Genomic DNA, 18,087 nt, shown 5'->3' with positions numbered 1-18,087 from the left:
AATCATTGAACACCTTAATAAATTTTATGAATGGATAGAATGCTGCTTGGTTTTGCTGAAGCTGCAATGTGATTTTTGGCTTATTGTTGCCTGACCTAACATACAGCATTTCTGCCTGTTTCAATACAAAAGAATGTTAAATGAATATAATCCTGGATAGGTAATGCAGTGTGTGTTCTCAAATATCTATTGAAAGTAAGTCTAGGTGTATGGGAAGAGGACAAAGCAAAGATCTTTACAGGGTACGGTTACATAAATGCTTACAATCCTATGGGAATGTGTTTTTGCATAGATAAAGAAGATTCAACTTCTGAGACTACACAGCATCAGAAAAGGCACTGAACGTTGAAGAATGGAATAAAATTAGACCATTAAAAAGACTTATTTAGCTTTGGAGTACATGCTTTATTGTTGAATCTTCTGAACAAATGCGCATCATCTTAGTTCTGACTTTATTTAAAACATGCATTGAACTAAAATAGACTAGCTCTTCTCAGCTATCCAGTTATCATGTCAGATCCCTATTAAATAGCTTCAATTCATGCTTCTTGGTAGAGGTGTTTAAAGTCTTCACCTTGGATTGCCCAAGCTCTTCCACAATATATAGACACACTACACAGACAGAAAGGAATCTAAGGTGAGGGAGTGAAGGAGTGCTTTAATGAAACATAAGCTCTAATTTTAAAAAAATATAACCCAAGTTTAGCTTTCCAGAGCTGAAAGTATGAATTCCTGTCACGGTGATCTTAATTCCAGAATTTCCTCTTTATTTTATTTTTATTTTTATTTTTTTTTGGCTTATTTTTATTTATTTGAGAGTGACAGAGAGAGTGAGAGAGAGAGAGAGAGAGAGAGAGAGAGAGAGAGAGAGAGAATGGGAGAATGGGTGCGCCAGGGCCTTCAGCCACTGCAAACGAACTCCAGATGCATGCACCCCCTTGTGCATCTGGCTAATGTGGGTACTGGGGAATTGAGCCTCGAACCGGGGTTCTTGGGCTTCAAAGGCAAGCGCTTAACCCCTAAGCCATCTCTCTAGCCTTGAATTTGCTCTTTAAAAAGTCAAACTCAGCAAGGAAGAGTTTGAAAGTCATTTAAGAGGTATATTGTATTTATTTTCTAAATGGTGTAAAGTTGTTTTATAAGAGAATAAGAAGACATTGTAACCAATTAAGTGTAAGAAAGTTAGAATATTGGGCTAAGGTGCACAATCCCTTCTAAGATTTAACTCCTTGCAATTTACCCTACTTCTGGAGACTTTTGAGTAAGATTTGTGAAAATTATGCTATTTGTTCTGTTGGTTTTTATTCCAGCCATAATGCAAGTCCACGATGATTTCTTCTACTACAAGACAGGGATATACAGACATGTTATCAGCACAAATGAAGAAACAAAGTATCAAAAGCTTCGGACACATGCGGTCAAACTCACTGGGTAAGTCATTTCTTAAAAATCTTCATGGTCTGGGCTGGAGATATGGCTTAGCAGTTTAGTCGCTTGCTTGAAAAATAAAAGGATCCAGGTTTGATTCCCCAGGACCCACGTAAGCCAGATGCATAAGGTGGTTTATGCATCTGAAGTTTGTTTGCAGAGGCTAAAGGCCCTGGCATACACGTTCTCTCTCTCTCTCCCAAATAAATACATAAAAATTTCACACAAAAAGCAACATGTTTTTTTAAAATAATCTTCATTATCTGGAAGATTTTAATTTTTGGAAAGTGAAAATACAAATAAGAATGTGAAGTATATTTAGGTATCTAAACCTTGCTACCATTTTGCCATTGTTTTAAGCACTATTGAGGGATAATTCACAGCTCTGGGAGTCATTTTCTGTCTCTCACTAACTTGTGAATATATCTTTATGAATCTATTCAGAAGGCAAGTGACATCTAATATTGGATTCAGTTCTATATATGACATAATTAAGGGAAATATACTATGCAAAATGTATTATAACTTGGATTGACCTTTATATTAGAATTAAACATTGTAGTCATAGAAGAGAAGGTAGAATCACTTCTAATAAATATTACTTTATTTCATATCTATTTGAAGATTGTGGAAGTTAAATCAAACAAGTATAGAAGTAAATTTTGCTATGTGAGAGAAATAAACTAGTTCAAATATAATTGGTGGTAATGGCTCAACAGTAAATAATTTTTCAAATAGGCTCCATGCTGAAAGTCAGTCCAGTTATGAAATCATTTTGACCACCACCTTCTCAACCATTCCAACCTTACCAAGCCTGTGAGAGTTTCTCAAAATGTCTCACTTTATTTTTATCTTGCCTCTAATTGTAACTGATTTAATTCCCATTGAATATGTCTTTCTTAAAAATTTTACTGAGCCTGAACAGAATAAACTCTCTCAACAAGTAAATCATCATCTTTTATTGATCCTGAGAACCACTTTGATTCAATTTTAAGGTATGTAGATAGGTTATCCTGTGGGATGTCTCTTTAATCATCTTGTATTTCAAAAGTTCTCATATTTTAATTATAAAAACTAACATTTTTAAGACATCACTAGTTCCTTGAGTAATCTTGGTTCTGATACTTGAAAATATATGCATTATAGAACAGAAAGTATATTTTATATTAATGTGGGATATGGCTAAACTTCAAATAGAAAAAAATACTATAGACAGGAAAATTAATATATATGTTTATGTGTTTATATATGCATTGACTATACAGTGATAGCCATTACTGACATTACATTAATTTTATAATATCGCACATATCTCTTTGTCATACTGGAGTTGAGAGAAAAAGTGCATGGGTAGGGGGTTGTGTGTGTGTGTGTCAGAGAGAGAGAGAGAGACAGGAGATTTTATAGGAATATGAGCAACTATACAGCTTAAAATTTTGTGAAAAAGAGTTGTACTGCATTCTTTTGCAGAAAAATGCAGCTTCTCAGCATTCTTTCAAATCTTGGCCAGTTTTCCTTTGTTATTTTAATAGGTTTACTCTGCATCTTTTTGATTGTTCACCTTCATTCTATAGTTATCTGCTTTTTGGGTTATACATAAACATGGTGCTTTTGTTATTATAGAAGAGAACACATCATTTACATCAATTATTTAAAAAATAAAATGAAGTATAAAATATGTTTATCACTAAAATTAATGGCATGCAAAGAAGAACATTGAGAAAAAAATCCTCATTTTAACCCTTTAAAAGTCATTATTTAGACTTTAGAGAGATGGCTTAGCAGTTAAGGTACTTGCTACAATGACAAAGGACCCAAGTTCAATTCCTCAGGACCCATGTAAGCGAGATGCATAAGGATGCACATGCATCTGGAGTTTGTTTCCAGTGGCTGGAGGCCCTGGTGCACCCATTTTTTCTCTCTATCTGCCTCCTTCTCTTTAACTCTTTCTCAAATAAATAAAAATAAAATATTAAAAAAATTGACATAAGTGCTGGTTAATAAAAATTAGATATCTTGTCCTTTTCTCTCCTTTTTTACTGAACAAAAAGTTATGAAGACAAATAGGCAGCAAGAATAGGATTTTACGGTTTGAAATTTTATTACTCAGGTTAATTTTAACTATACTGAAAGGTAGTCAATTGTTATGGAAATGAAGTAACTTCTATGTTCACAGCAAGCAGTACTATGTCCTAAAAAGCCCGTGTGTGTGTGTTGCATTTGTGTGTGTTTGGTAGGATACAAATAGAAATTATTACATTTGGCTCATTTATCTCATTACTTTTCTATGTTACTTATCTTGGGGAGGCTATTTTTATTCACCTAGGCAGACAGGGCAGAGACAGTCCTGGGAAGTAATTCCGTCCAGGTCCAGCATGGCAAAGCAATGAGCTTCTCCCGGTTGCAGACCAGAGTAAATTTGACTTGAGTATATTTGACTTGGAGAATTGCACCACCTAAAGCTCATGCCACATGGCTGCATCACTAAAATTGGCACGTTGCTGGTAGTTCCACAGAAGATTCTTCTTTCCCAGCAATTTCAACTGCTGTAACATTCCCAGGAAGAGGTCATGTGAGTCATGTGATTTTTTAAGTTTTGGGAGTTTCCTGAAGCTCTCGAGTTTCCTTCTTCCCAACAGGAAGGTGATGGATTTGGAAAGAAGCACCAAGTCAAGTGCTTTCTTGAACCCATGACTTATTGCAACAGCAGGAGAGATCTGAAGCCATAGGGCTAGAAGCATTTGGCTACTGGGTATAAGGGTTATGGGAAGAGGAGAAGAGAAACTGCCTTGTATGGTAGGGGCTCGTGGGTGATGGGCTGAGGAAGGTTCTATTTCTTTCCTTACAGCTCATGGTTACTCCATAACCGTGACAGGAAATGGTTCCAGAATCCCAGACCTAGTCTGATCATGGCCAAGTGGGAGAAGGAAAGCGCTCTGGGACTTGTACAGAAGAAATGTTTCAATCTGGAGGAAACAGCTATACATTGATTGACTTTTGACTTTTAGATGAATCATTTATCCTTTTTGAGTCTATATCTGACTTCTCTAGTTTCCTGGAATAATTCCCTTTGAACTATATTTGTTTCATTTGCTTTTTTGGTATTCATTTTAGAAATTTAATCTTAAATACATGTATTTTACTCTTTGAAGAACACTTTTTTAAAATTTTTCTCCTCCATATCCTTTACTTACAACATTTCTTCAAGTACTAGTAATGAATTTTTGTATTCAATTTAACCAGTTTTTCATTAACCCTCTTTTGTTTTATACCCATATACTCTCTCTTACCTCACTGAAATCTCATGGTGAATCCTCATAACCACTCTCAGGGTAAGAGTGGACTCTTAGTCCTTGTTTAACTCAATAATATTGTTATTAATTTTGAGAGATACAGAGTCTTTCTTAGCTCTGAGTGGGCTTTGTTTTAGGGTTAGAAGTCCAGACACTCAGTGGTTCCTAAAACTTCCCAAACCAATGGCTTTGGAGTTCAGATACTGGTAGAATGGTAGTTTAAATAATACTCTATTAGAATGTAGAGCAGAAAGTGAATGAATCAGAAGAGCTCCCAAGCTTGAAGGGTTCCAGAGAAGATAGCTGCCTGGTGACCAGATCAGGGACTTTCAAACCTTTAGGGATGCAAATTGATTATCATTTCTAGGTGGATTGGAGTGATTACTCTGCATAATATATGTAGGGACTTTTGAAAGGCTAATGAGGTAGATAAAGGGTTGATTACTTTGTTTGTTTGGCCAGAGGACATCCTGCTGAGTAAGCCTGTGTCAGAGCTCTTAACCTTTCAGAAGTTTGGGCATTTTGGGTTTTAATTAATAGACTGCTTTCCGAATTTACTATAAATTTCTGTGCTCATTGGTTCTGTTAGACCATGTAGACGCGTGTTTATTCTTTTGGGGACTTTAACCCTGGACAGCTGCTTTACAAAATAGGGGCTACCTTATTCCTAATACCTATTCATATTTCCTTGTCACAAACCTCAATTTAAGTTAAATTCAAATCATTGTATTCTGCACCTTTAACTGTGACTCTGAAAGCAGCTTAAAATGACTTGAAACTATGCTGTTCACTTCAATTTAGAATGAGAGCCGACAAGTTGCTGTCTAAGACTACCAGGTAATCATGGCCTAAGTTCTTTCATGGTGTGCAAGTGATTGTCTTAAAATGAGTCCCTTCTTCTTAAATCCCGGTTGTGCCTCACCACCTTTCATTAGGTTATAACTTTGTGCTGTACTTCATTGACTCCATTTACGTACTCAGAATACACTTCCCATTAGTCCAACTGCCACTTGTCAACATGCACTCTCAACTGTCATAATATGTCTCTTATTGTTCACATAATTGAACCACCCACATTCTGATCTTAGTTCCTTTGCTTATATTAGATACCCAGTTTCTTCTCAACAAGTCAAGGACACAGTGAGTCAAATTTCTCTTTTTTCTTCTTGGTAACCATTTTTTTTGTTGTTAGGTTAAGCACTCATATTTCTGAGATTTCAGATATCAATAATAAAACCTTTTCTCTTAAATCTAACTCTTTCCTCATTCATTTAAGCTCTACCTTTACAGCAAATCCCTTATAAGTTTTCCTTGCTGTTACTTTCCTCAGTACTTCATTTCCAATTCTTTTCAACTCCATCAATCATTTTTGTTACCTTCTTTAATTTCTAAAACATACTTATTTCAAGTTTGTCAACGGCCTGTGCAATCCATTGCTCAGAATCCAGACCTGCTGCTTCTCTCCGTTTGGTTTTGTCATGCTGGCTGAGCTTTCTTGCTTTTTGTTTTTTGGTTTTTGGGTTTTTTTTTGCCAGTTTATTTCCCTCCTGTAAACTTTGTGTGTGTAGTTCTCATTGCTTTCAACCTTGCTTTCAGCACTACATAAAAACTGGAATCCTGAGCTGGAGTGATGGCATGAAGGCCTTATTGGTCCTGAGACTGCCCAAGCTCAAATCTCCAGATCCCATGTAAACTAGCTAGCATAGCCACTGCTCTTGTAACCCCAGTCTTACAGAGGAGCAGGCTCTGAGAATGACTGAAGACCTTGAAAACTCTAGAATCAGTAAAAATAACAAATAAATAAAAGAGTCTGGCTCCAAACAAGACCAGGTGGAAGAGAAATGGAGCAGGATAGCAATGTTCCACTTCAGCCAGCACAAGTGAGGATCCTCACAAATGAGCATTTGGGTGCTCTGGAAGGGCACATATGTGTAGATACATTACACAAACTGCACACACCCTACACACACACACACACCTTTCTTTATTCCTGGAGGTATATCTTGTTCCAATCCAGTTTGTTGTGGGAATTCAAAGCACTAGATGGGCTTAGAACTCCCCAGAGCCAGTGACTCTCATGTTCTTGTATTATGATTAACAAATAATTAAGTGTAGACACAAAGAAGGGTAGGTTAGGAGGACAGATGTATTGTAAGAGGAAGTATATAGAAATAAAGCATAAAAGCTCCAAAGCTGAGATGGGTCTACCTCAGTTAGTATGAGCTCTGAGAGGGCAATATCTGCCTGGTGACTATGATGGTATCTTTTGTTTAAAAAAAATACTTTTATTTATTTGAGAGAAAGAAAGATGCAGATAGAAAGAGAGAATGGGTGTGCCAGGGCCTTTAGCCACTGCAAATGAACTCCAGATGCATACACCCCTTGCGCATCTGGCTTACATGGGTCCTGGGGAATTGAACCGGGGTCCTTAGGCTTTGCAGGTAAACACCTTAACTGCTAAACAATTTCCCCAGTGCTCTGATGGTGTCTTTTATGGGAATTGACAGAATGGGTGCTGAATTGATCAGTCTGGTCCCTATGCCAAGTGTCCAGGTGTCCAGAAACTTCACTAAATTTCTAGGAATGGGATTAATTTAGGGAAAAAAATAAGAGACAAAGTAAAACCAGACATACCTTACAAGCTCAGGAATATTTTCTTATTTGAGTCAAAGAATAAGCTGTCATTTGGCTGCTCGTGGTAGTGGTGGAGATGGTGGGGGCTGCTTCCACCTTCAGCTGCCTAGCAAATTTCTATCTCAAATTTATAGGTCACATGATTTAGTAAAATTTCAGACAAATCTTTGGACATGATGATCTATCATTTCTAACAGTTGTTTAGCCATTCTGGTCTTCTTTTCTTTGCTCTTATCTTCATTCTTGCAGAGGTCAAATAATCATCCATCCTGCCATGATATGCTAACTCCCCATATTTACTCTGTTAGTTGCACGAGTATTTTTACTTTCATATGCTTCTGAAAGTGTCACAGGTAAGACATTTAACAAAGCTAATTGTATTGGCATAAAAAATCTTTTGGGATAATATGTCTACCTTTCCACAAATGTTTTAGACCACCTGAAGGACTATATTTTAATTCTTTTCTCCATTGCTAAATTCTCTATTTGGTAATTATTGCATTCAGGAAATTAAGTAAGGAACAATAGATAACTAAAGAAATCTAATTTTCCTTATCTGAAGAGCACAATATACTTCTACGAAGGAAATGCATTTATTTCAAAAAATTGTTTGCTGCCCTTTGTGTAGATGATGAATCTATTAAACTTAACTCACTTTAGGAATTAGTCAGAGTTTACATCAAGCACCCAGCACTGATCAATAAAAAGTAGAATTATTATGGAGTGTCCTTTTTTTAAATATATTTTTTAAATTTTTATTTATTTATTTGAGAATGACAGGCAGAAAGAGAAAGAGGCAGATAAAGAGAAGGAGAGAGAATAGGCATGCCAGGGCCTCCAGCCACTGCAAAGGAAATCCAGACATGTGCACCCCTTTATGCATCTGGCTAACATGGGTCCTGGAGAATCGAGCCTTGAACCAGGGTCCTTAGGCTTCACAGCCAAGCGCTTAACCGCTAAGCCATCTCTCCAGCCCTAGAGTCTCCTTTTTAAGGGATATAGAGTCTTTGTTGGTTAACTTCCATTGCAGCTTTGATTGTAGTAAGAAACATCTAAGGAAATAATGAGGCTGTGCTTGTGAGAGCTTTTCCACAGATGACTAACTGAAGGGCTAAGACATATCCTGAATGTGGGCAGTACCACCCCATGGGCTGGAGTAATGGACTAAATAAGGGAAGAAGGATAAAGCCAGATAAGGACTAGGATTCCCTTTGTCTGTTTTCTGGCTTGCTCAGATGTGAGCAAATTTCCCCAACTGCAAGGTATGAATGAGCTCCTTCTGCCTCCTTGCCTTTGCCACCCTGAGGTAGTCTCTTAAACCATAAGCCAAAGTGTATCTTTCCCCACTTAAGCTGCTTTTTGAAAATTTGTTTGAAGCAATGTGAAAAGTAGTTAGTACTGGGAACGAGTCAGATATATCAATAACTAATTCTACCATGAGGTGATACAGGCTATACGCTTTCACATGTATAAAAGCACAGGATGTCGGTGGGCAAATAAGAATTCATTCTTCGCTCTTAATATTTCTATGGCTATTTTACAATGTTTTATTCTTTTTTCTTATCTCTATTAATCCTAGCTATAGAAGACATACTGATAAAATAAAGTTATAGATTTATTTTCTGTACTAGTAGTAAGAAAAATATATTACTGACTAAATATAACTTCTTTGGCTATAGGGTGAATTCAAGCTCTAAATATATTGTGGAAAAGTGCTTCTTGTAGATAACAAATACAGAATTTGAGATTTTCATTTCAGCCCTGGTTCCCCATCATCTATTTCTCATCTCCATGCTCATCACAATGGTTCTTGTGTCTGTTTCTGAGTTTCCTTTAGCCATAAATCCTTCATTGGCACTACATTGATCATATGAATGCCATATCTTTTGCATATGACTTGCAAGAATCACTGACAGAATTCAAAAGGATAAATTTCAGAAGTGGAAATTTTAGAAAATTAAAGGAAATAATTAAATGTTCACTATTTTATATTGTATTTTTTATTTGTAGACCAGAACAATATTCAAACTATAATCTACATATAACCAAATGATAATTAAAAATAGTAAAGACAAGATTTTGTCATGTTTAACCAATGTTCTACATATAATGTTATTTATTAATCAGGTAGACATTAAGTATTTGTAGCTATCAAGTATTGTTTTATGTATTAGAGACCTATTCAAGAATAAAGTGGGCACTGATCTTGACTTTCATTAAGTTTATACTCTACTAGTAGATGTGTACCTATTAGAAAAATAAAATTAATATTTTAAATTAGTTTTTTGCTGAATAAACTTTTGTGTGCTTTGTCTTGAGTCAAAAAATCAAGTTTTATTTATTTATTTTTTGTAACCCAGAGAGAGAGGAGATAGATTATAGAGAGATGAAGGCCAGAAGGAAAAGAATATTATAGTAATAAAAAAAAAAAGCAGAGTAAGAATAACAAATTTCCCAAGCAACTTGTGATCATTGCTGTTCTTTAATCAACTAAATTGAATTTAATAAACTAAATTGAATACCTCTTGCAACACATAAAAATTGCTGCTGCAAGATGGTCTAAATTGGACATGCTTCCAAGATTTACTGTGAGGAAATATACTTTGTGAATAAGAGCAGAAATTTTCATAAATTTTGATCCAAATCCATTATGTGACTTAAAATTAAGTATAAATTGGAGTGTCATCAGCATCAATGTGCTTAACAAATATTAAGTAGAGTGACATCATAATTTTAATTTTCTTAACAAATATGAAAAGATAATTCTTGACATTTCCAGTGCTAATAAGCCTGAATAATAGTCCTGGTGAATAAAATCTACAGTTATTCTTTCCTTATGTCTCAGGTAGAATTTAAACAAAAACACAAAAAGGTGAAATTAGGAGACGTGGCAATTTAGAATGTTATAAGTAAGCACATTTAAAAAAAAGTATTCTGCTTTTGAAAATCAGAGAAGTGACTTTATGGAAATAAAGCTTGAACTTTTATTTATGGATTACATATACAGTCTATGGGAACAGGGTACACAAAGCCCTCATGGTTGGAAAAGTGCAAAAGATTTCAGGAACACACAAAGGCTGTCTTTTTTAAATCCTGGAGAGCCAGGATGCATGTTGAAGGTTTTAGTCAAGTAGCTAAGGAACAACGGGAAGTTGAATAAAGTGTGTTTTACATAGAAATGCTGTAGGAACTTTCTTTACTATTATTTTTGTTAAATATTTTATTTATTTATTTATTTGCGCAAGAAAGAGGCAGAGAGAGAGAGAGAGAGAGAGAGAGAGAGAGAGAGAGAGAGAGAGAGAGAGGACTCTAGCCACTGCAAACAAACTCCAGATGCATGTGCCACCTTGTGCCTCTGGCTTAAGTGGGTATTAGGGAATTGAACACATATCTTAGGCTGCACGATCAACTGTCTTAAACACTAAGCAATCTCCACAGCATTTTTAGTCATATTTTTAAAAGATTGATTTGGCTACAGAGATCATAAGATAAAGAACAAACCTTGTTACTCTTAAAAGATTCAGACTTGGTAAGGTGATGGAAGAATTGGTGACAAATCGATGCAATAAGAAATATTTAAAAGCCAGCAGACATAGCATGGGATGTAACTAAGCCAAGTGACAGAGGAGTCATGTACGGTTTCATAAATTAGACAGGAAGTGATGCTCTCCAAGGAGAGAGGAGAGGACTCAACTTTTGAGCTTGATTATTTGGGAAAGTCTTTGAAACATAAAATGCTGATCAGGGTTGGAGATATAGGTAAGTGGTATATGTGATGTTCTGGGTTTTATCTTCAACAATACTTTTACACCACCCCCAAATACAGGTAGATAACAGATCAGTCAGGTAGATACATTGATCTCAGAGCAGAAGAGGAACAAGGGTTGAAAATGAATAGGATAATATAATTTAAAATAAGAAAAAGAAACTGAAACTAAACTATGAAAAAAAAACAGGATTTAATGATGGGCTGGAAGAACATGTGCTTAGAATGGTGGGACAGGAAACTCTAGGAAGGAAATGCTAAAAATAAAGTGAGAAAAAAATGAGACAGAAAGAGAGAGAGAATAATATGTAATATATTAGAAATCTGGAAAACTGGCAAGGGTTAAAATTCAGAGCTTGTATAGAGATTGACTTGATGGTAACTCTGAATACCTTTGGAAAAATTTGGAAAAATATGTTAGATGAAAATACAATAGCCACAATAGGGTAGTGGTGTCTCGAGGAAAATTCCCAAGAGTTTGGCTCCTTTATCTCTAGGATATATAAGGCAACATTATCTATTGATGGATAAGGTGGTGGGAGGAATACATAGCTAATTTGAAGAAAACAGATGTCTTGTTATGGCCATTTAGATGAATAGGAGACAAAGAAACCCAGAGGACTTAGAAGGGATGCCACCCACACTAACCAATACAGGCCTCTCTTCCTGTGTGTGCTTCTGCAGTAGTAGCCAATTGTTCAGACAAGACAGAGGCAGAGAGAAGTGGCTGTGCTCATCTAACACTGATGATTATGGTTGATGGAGCCATGACTCAGAAAGGAAGATCCAGGGTGTGAATATTGATGTGCTACCAAATGACAGAAAGTTTCATAAGATACTGAGGGAGATAATTTAGGGATTAGAGAAAGAAAATTTACTGGACTTGAAGCTATAATAATCAAGTCTCAATGATTTTACTCTTCTCTAATTTTCCTTTCTTATTTGTTAAACTTTCATAAATTAAAGCAATTATGAGGAAGTGCATATACAATTATAAACAATTAGTCAGGTAATAATAAAAGATGGCATTGTTGAGTGGCTATTAGCCATGATATTTTTTTTTTAATGATAGATACCTTATTATGTTCTCATACCACTTGCTTAGGTTGTAGTCATAAGCCTTTTATATTTATCCAGATATCTGTAAACCATCTGTACATCTATTATTATGTATTTATTTATAAGATATACCCCCCTCAATCACAACAAAAGTAATCCTTTATGAATGATTTAATGATGAGATAGGAAAAAAAAATGAGTACAGACTAGTAGCAGGAAAGGTCAGCAAGATTTAAAGTAAAGTGAGAAAAAGTAAGAATGAATCATGAATATATAGTTTTCCCAGATTTTTTACACATATATAGCAAGAATTGACTGAATATAAATTACTATTTAGGGCAGTTATAAATTCATTTGACATCATTTTATAGGTACAACCACTTTTTTCCTGACATCATTTTTTCCTCTGTATTTTTGAATAGTGAACGAATGTTATGCCTGAATTTTTAGGTTATGTTCTAGTTAACCCATGGCAAGTTTGCAAATTCTGAGCAGATGTTTTAATTAAATGCTTTTTAATACATGAGGAAGCCTCAGACAGCTGAATGAGCATTTCTGCCATGCTTCGTTAGCAAATGCAAATAGATATGATAATTAGTAGAGGTAGTACAAAATATTTATTTTGCATTGGGGTAACGTTCAATTGCAAAATAGTTCTCTCTTATAATTTTCTTTCTAATAGGTGCAGAGAGACAGATTCAATTAAGAAATATTCCTTGATTCTTCTGGGAAGAATCTTGTTCAGATACAAATTTGCTAGTTTTGAAGTTTTATATATTTTTCCTATGCTACACTGTTAGTCCATATAGTAAAATATGCTCAGGCATGTTTTGAAATAACAGTTACACTGCCTGTTGTTTATAAAAGTAATAGACATTAGCATCTCATGAGTTTAACATTCCTGGATATTTGGATACTACAAATGTGAGATAATCCCCAAATTCAAGAGTTATGGCAACACATAATGTTTCAAAGACTCAAATTTGAGTCATGTAAGGGTAGTGTTTAGAAATAACTCACTCTTCATTACCTTAGTTAATAATCTTTCCATATACAATTACTCAAAAATCATTTTCTGAAAAAAAATCTGTTTTAATTCATAATAACTATTAGTCTCAGGTACATTTTGATGTTATTGAGATATTACCTTTCTCACATCATCTATTTCTTTTCTATTTGTTTATTCTACTTGCATTTTATTCATTGTCCACATGTCTTAGTCTGTTTCCACTTGTGACTCCATTTTATAAAGGCTACAAAAAAATGCTTGCTGGGCATCACCATGCCTTTAATGCCAGTGCTCAGGAGGCAGAGAAAGGAGGATCTCAGAGAGTTTAAGGCCACCCTGAGACTAAATAGTGAATTTCAGGTCAGCTTGAGCTAGAGAAAGACCATACCTCGAAAAACCACAAAACAAAACAACAACAAAAGCTGCACATTCAAACTCAGAATGTTTTCTTTGTTCTTGCAATGACGTCTTCCTCGGTACTGATATTCTCTGAAGTGCCACCTGCAGCTCTCCTTTATATTCCTTATGAAAATAGGAGAAATCTGCCACTCACCATTGTGTTGGGAAGCAAAGAGGTTTATAAACTATTCTCAGTGTCTCTCAGCATATCTTTGGTCTCCAGAGCAATCACAACCTAGATTTGTCACTAAACTTCGGATTGATGTGTCCAGCTCCTAGCCACACCGCCATATCTTAATGATATTTCTACTCATTTTTTGCTGCACTGACATGACTGGTCATGCTCAAAACCAGTTATCATCCATTACGACAAGGCATCTCCCTGATCACAGCCAGTGATTATATTTTCCTCATGAGTATGGTACCTCAACTGTAATAGCTTACTGACTGTTTCTTCTTTGTCAAACTCCTGCTTTATTACAGCAAGCACTAAACAGAGCTTAGAAGGAACAGATGTTTGGGCAATGAGGTTGAAAGACAAAAGATAAGATAAATGTAGAATAGAGTTTATGGGTCACCTAAGAGTTGGACTTCAAAGTCTCATTGAAAGCCAAAACAGTTATTTTCAAAAAGAACCTCCAATATGAAACTTCATTGTTAAGAAAGCATGATGCTTAAACAAATTTCAGAGTTAAGGTTAGGAGATGCACTAGCCAAAAGTTTAATTGCAAATGACCTGATTAGCAAGCTGTGAGGTGGCTCAGCAGGCAAGAGGACACCCATTGCAAACATGAGGGTTTGAAGAGGTCTGAGAATGCTTGAGTTCAATTCCTAAGACCCACGTAAACAGCTTGACTTAGACACATGCATCAGTAAGTCCTGTGCCCTGAGACTACATAGTGAATTCCAGGTCAGCCTGGGCTAGAGTGAGACCCTACCTCCAAAAAAAAAAAAAAAAAAAAAAACAAAGAATAATAGTAGGGAGCAGGGTGCTGACTCAGGAATTAATGGTACTTTTCTGCAAAGCTACTGACCCAGGTTTAATTCCCTAGCTACACACATAAAGCTGGACAGTCATTCATTTGCTGCAGCAGGAGACCTGTGCATGCCCACACATATGCGTGTACACATGTGCACATGCACACGCGTACACACACACAGAAATAAATAAATAAATAAATAAATAAATAAATAAATAAACAAATTTAATAAAATTAGTAGTCAGGGATTGTTACATATTGAATTTCAGCACTTAGGTGTCTGAGGCAGGAGGATCACTGTGTATTTGAGGGTAGCCTCAGCTACAGGGGTGGCAGAGATGACTCATCTATTGCAAGATGGTCAGCTTTCTCTTCTTGCCAGTCTGATGGTTCTCCCTGATATTTCCCTCAACCAGTATAAAGAAGGTTCTCTAACCAAGAGTGAAAGCAGCATTGATCATAGAGGATAAACATATTCATCGGATGACTTCTGATGGACTTAACTTCTATTACTGGTCTGAAAGTAAATAACCCTCATAACCTCAAGCATTTGTGTTCAAGCTTCCTACTCAGTCTCCAGCAGGTGGAGTCCAGCTGAAGGTGGCATGTCACTAGGGGTGGATATTAAAACACAAAGGTAAACCAACACCTACCCTTTAGCCAAAGAATAGTGGAAGTATCCCTCTGGAGCCCATGACTTTCCAAGCTGTAAATTTCTGAGTGAGTCCTCAGTACCAGGCATACATTTCCTCCCACTAAGCAGGCTCATATTTAAATCAGAAAGCAGTTGGTTACTTCTGTGGCTAAAGATGTTGAACATTTTTAGATGCTGATTGGCCATTTGTAATTTTTCCTTTGCAAATTCTCTGTTCAGTAATCTGCCACATTTTTGACTTATCTGATTTTTTTCCATTGTTTAGTTTTTTAACTTTTTATTGACAACTTCCATAAATATAAACCATAGAACATGATTAAAATCTCTCCCCCCCCCCCCCCGCCAGTATCCTTCCTTTTCCCTGTCCTGAATCTCCTACTCTACTGAATCCCTTCTGCTTCCCAGTTAGTATCTCTTCTATTTTGGTGTCACCATTTTTAATTCCTTTTTGGCAGGTCTTGTGTAGATAGCATCATCCACCATGAGATGATGAACAACTTGGCCATGTTATGTACAGAAGACAATATTATACGCACTCCTCCCCTTCTTTTGGGTCTTGCATGCTATTGCTTAGTTTTTGAGTTCTTTGTGTATTTTAGAAGTTGGTCATCTCAACTGATGAAGACTTTTATCCCATTCTGAACTTTGTCTTGAGTCTGTTGATAGTTTGTGTGGCTTTACAATAGCTGTTTAATTTCAGGAGACCCCAATGGTTGAGTGATTGTCTTACTCCCTCAGTTACTGAGGTCTTATTCAGAAAGTCTTTCTCAATATTTCCAAAAGACATTTCTGAATTTGATGTCTTATATTGTGTTCCTGGATCAATTTATAAAATTTATTTTCATGCAAGGTGAGAGAATAGAACTCTAATTTCATTCTTACACATGTAGTTATACAGTTTCTTGAGCACCAATGGAAAATGCTGTATTTTTTTTAAAGCATATGTTTTTGGCCTTTTTGTCAAAGATCAGGTTGCTTTTGTTACTAGAACTTATAATGAATCTTATTATATTCCAATTTTCTGTGTGTCAGTTTATGTTCCCATACCATGATGGTTTTGTTGCTATGGCTTTTTAGCTATAGTCATGTGACATGTGCCACTTTATCATACATCTGCATGTAGGTATAAAGAACACTCTTGCATAATCTCTCCAGTGTTTTAATCATGAACAGCTATTGTATTTTGTTGAAGTCCTTTTCTATAGCTATTGAGATGATCATACAATGTCTGTCTTTAAATCTATTTATGATATATTGCTTTTACATGGATGCCTTTTGAACCATCACTGTACACCTGGTCAAATTGATCAAAGTGGATGATATTTTCTTTTTCTTTCTTTCTTTTTTTTGGCAGGGATTTTACTGAGAATTTTTGTGTGTAACTTCATATGGGGTTTTGGTCTATAGTTTTCATTTCCTGCTTCGTTATTAGTGTAAAGTTTGCTTCCTAGAAAGAATTAGTGAACATTTCCTCATTTTAAATTTTGTGAAATAATTTGAGAAGATCTATAAAGGTTTGGTAAAATTCAACAGTAACTTCAACTGGACCTGGGCTTTATATTTGTGACATTTTAAAGAACTGTTTCAGTCTTGTTTGATGGTAATAGCTCTAGATTATTTATATCTCCTAGGCTTAACTTTAGTAGACTATATGAATCCAGAAATTCATCCATTTCTTCCAGATTTTCCAATTTTGTGAAATATAGGTTTTTCAACTATGTTCTTATGATTCTTGCAATTTCATTGATGTTTATTGTAATGCTTCTTTTGACATGTCTAATCTTGTTGATTAGGGGCTTCTATTTCTTTTGGTGAATTTTTCCTGGGGTTTGTAAAATACTTTTATTTTTCAAAGAACCAGACCTTTGTTTTATCAATTTTTTAAAATATTTTATTTTTATTTATTAATTTATTTGACAGAGAAATAGGGAGGGGGGGGGGAGAAAATCATTCTGCCAGGGCCTTCAGCTGAACTCCAAATGCATGTAACACCTTGTGCATCTGGCTCATGTGGGTACTGTGGAATTGAACCTGGGTCTTTTGGCTTTTCAGACAAGCACCTTAACCACTAAGCCATCCCTCCAGCTCTGTTTTATCAATTGTTAATTGTCTTTAGTTATTCCTAATTAATTGTTTTCTACTCTGATTTGGTTATTTCTCTCTATCTGGTACTTTTAGGTTTGGATTTTTCTTGTTCTTCCAATGCTTTCAGATGGATTATTCAGTTGTTTATTTGAGATCTCTCTATTTTTGCAATGTAGGAATTTAGAGCTATAAACATTGTTCTTAGAACTGTGTTCATTATATCTCGTAGGTTTTGGTATGTTGTGTTCCCATTCTGACTCATTCCTATAAATTTGTGATTTTTTTCAATGGCACATTCATTGCTCACTAGTGTGTTGTTTAATATCCTGGAGTTTGAGCATGTTCTACTATTTGTCTTTTTTTTTAATTTCTAGCTTTATTGCATTATGGACAGATATAATAAGGGGAATTATATTATTTTTCCTAAATTTGTGAAGGCTTGCTTTGTGTCCTAGCATATACTCTATCTTAGAAAAGCTTCCATGCTCTGTTGAGAAGAATGCGTATTCTGTACTTTGGATAAACTATTCTGTAGATGTCTGTTAAGTCCATTTGATCTGTTATGGGATTTACCATTGTTTCTCTGTTTTCTATTTAAATGATCTATTGATAATAGTGTGGTATTGAAACCACCCACTATTATTGTATTGGGATTTATGTCTAAATTAAAGTTGAGTAGATTTGGGTTTATAAAATTTGGTATTATTATGTTTTGTGCATATATAATTAGGATTGTAATATTTCCTTGCTAAAATGTTCCAGTGATGATTTTAAAGGAG

The 18,087-nt window shown here is 35.4% G+C and overlaps 1 protein-coding gene across 5 annotated transcripts in view; it reads left to right on the top strand.

Annotated features, from left to right (window-relative positions):
- Positions 1-18,087, top strand: part of Tinag (tubulointerstitial nephritis antigen) — a 69,957-nt gene that overhangs the window by 28,574 nt on the left and 23,296 nt on the right. For all 5 annotated transcript variants that reach the window (XM_045157209.1, XM_045157206.1, XM_004668204.3 and 2 more), the window contains one exon: positions 1,311-1,431. In XM_045157209.1, coding sequence (XP_045013144.1) covers positions 1,311-1,431 — 121 coding nt within the window. The remainder of the gene's footprint in view (positions 1-1,310; positions 1,432-18,087) is intronic.

The sequence above is a fragment of the Jaculus jaculus genome, chromosome 8 (assembly GCF_020740685.1).
Source record: "Jaculus jaculus isolate mJacJac1 chromosome 8, mJacJac1.mat.Y.cur, whole genome shotgun sequence".
Classification (NCBI taxonomy): Eukaryota; Metazoa; Chordata; class Mammalia; order Rodentia; family Dipodidae; genus Jaculus; species Jaculus jaculus.
The sequence above is the reverse complement of the archived record's forward strand: the minus strand, read 5'-3'. Positions and strand labels throughout refer to the sequence as shown.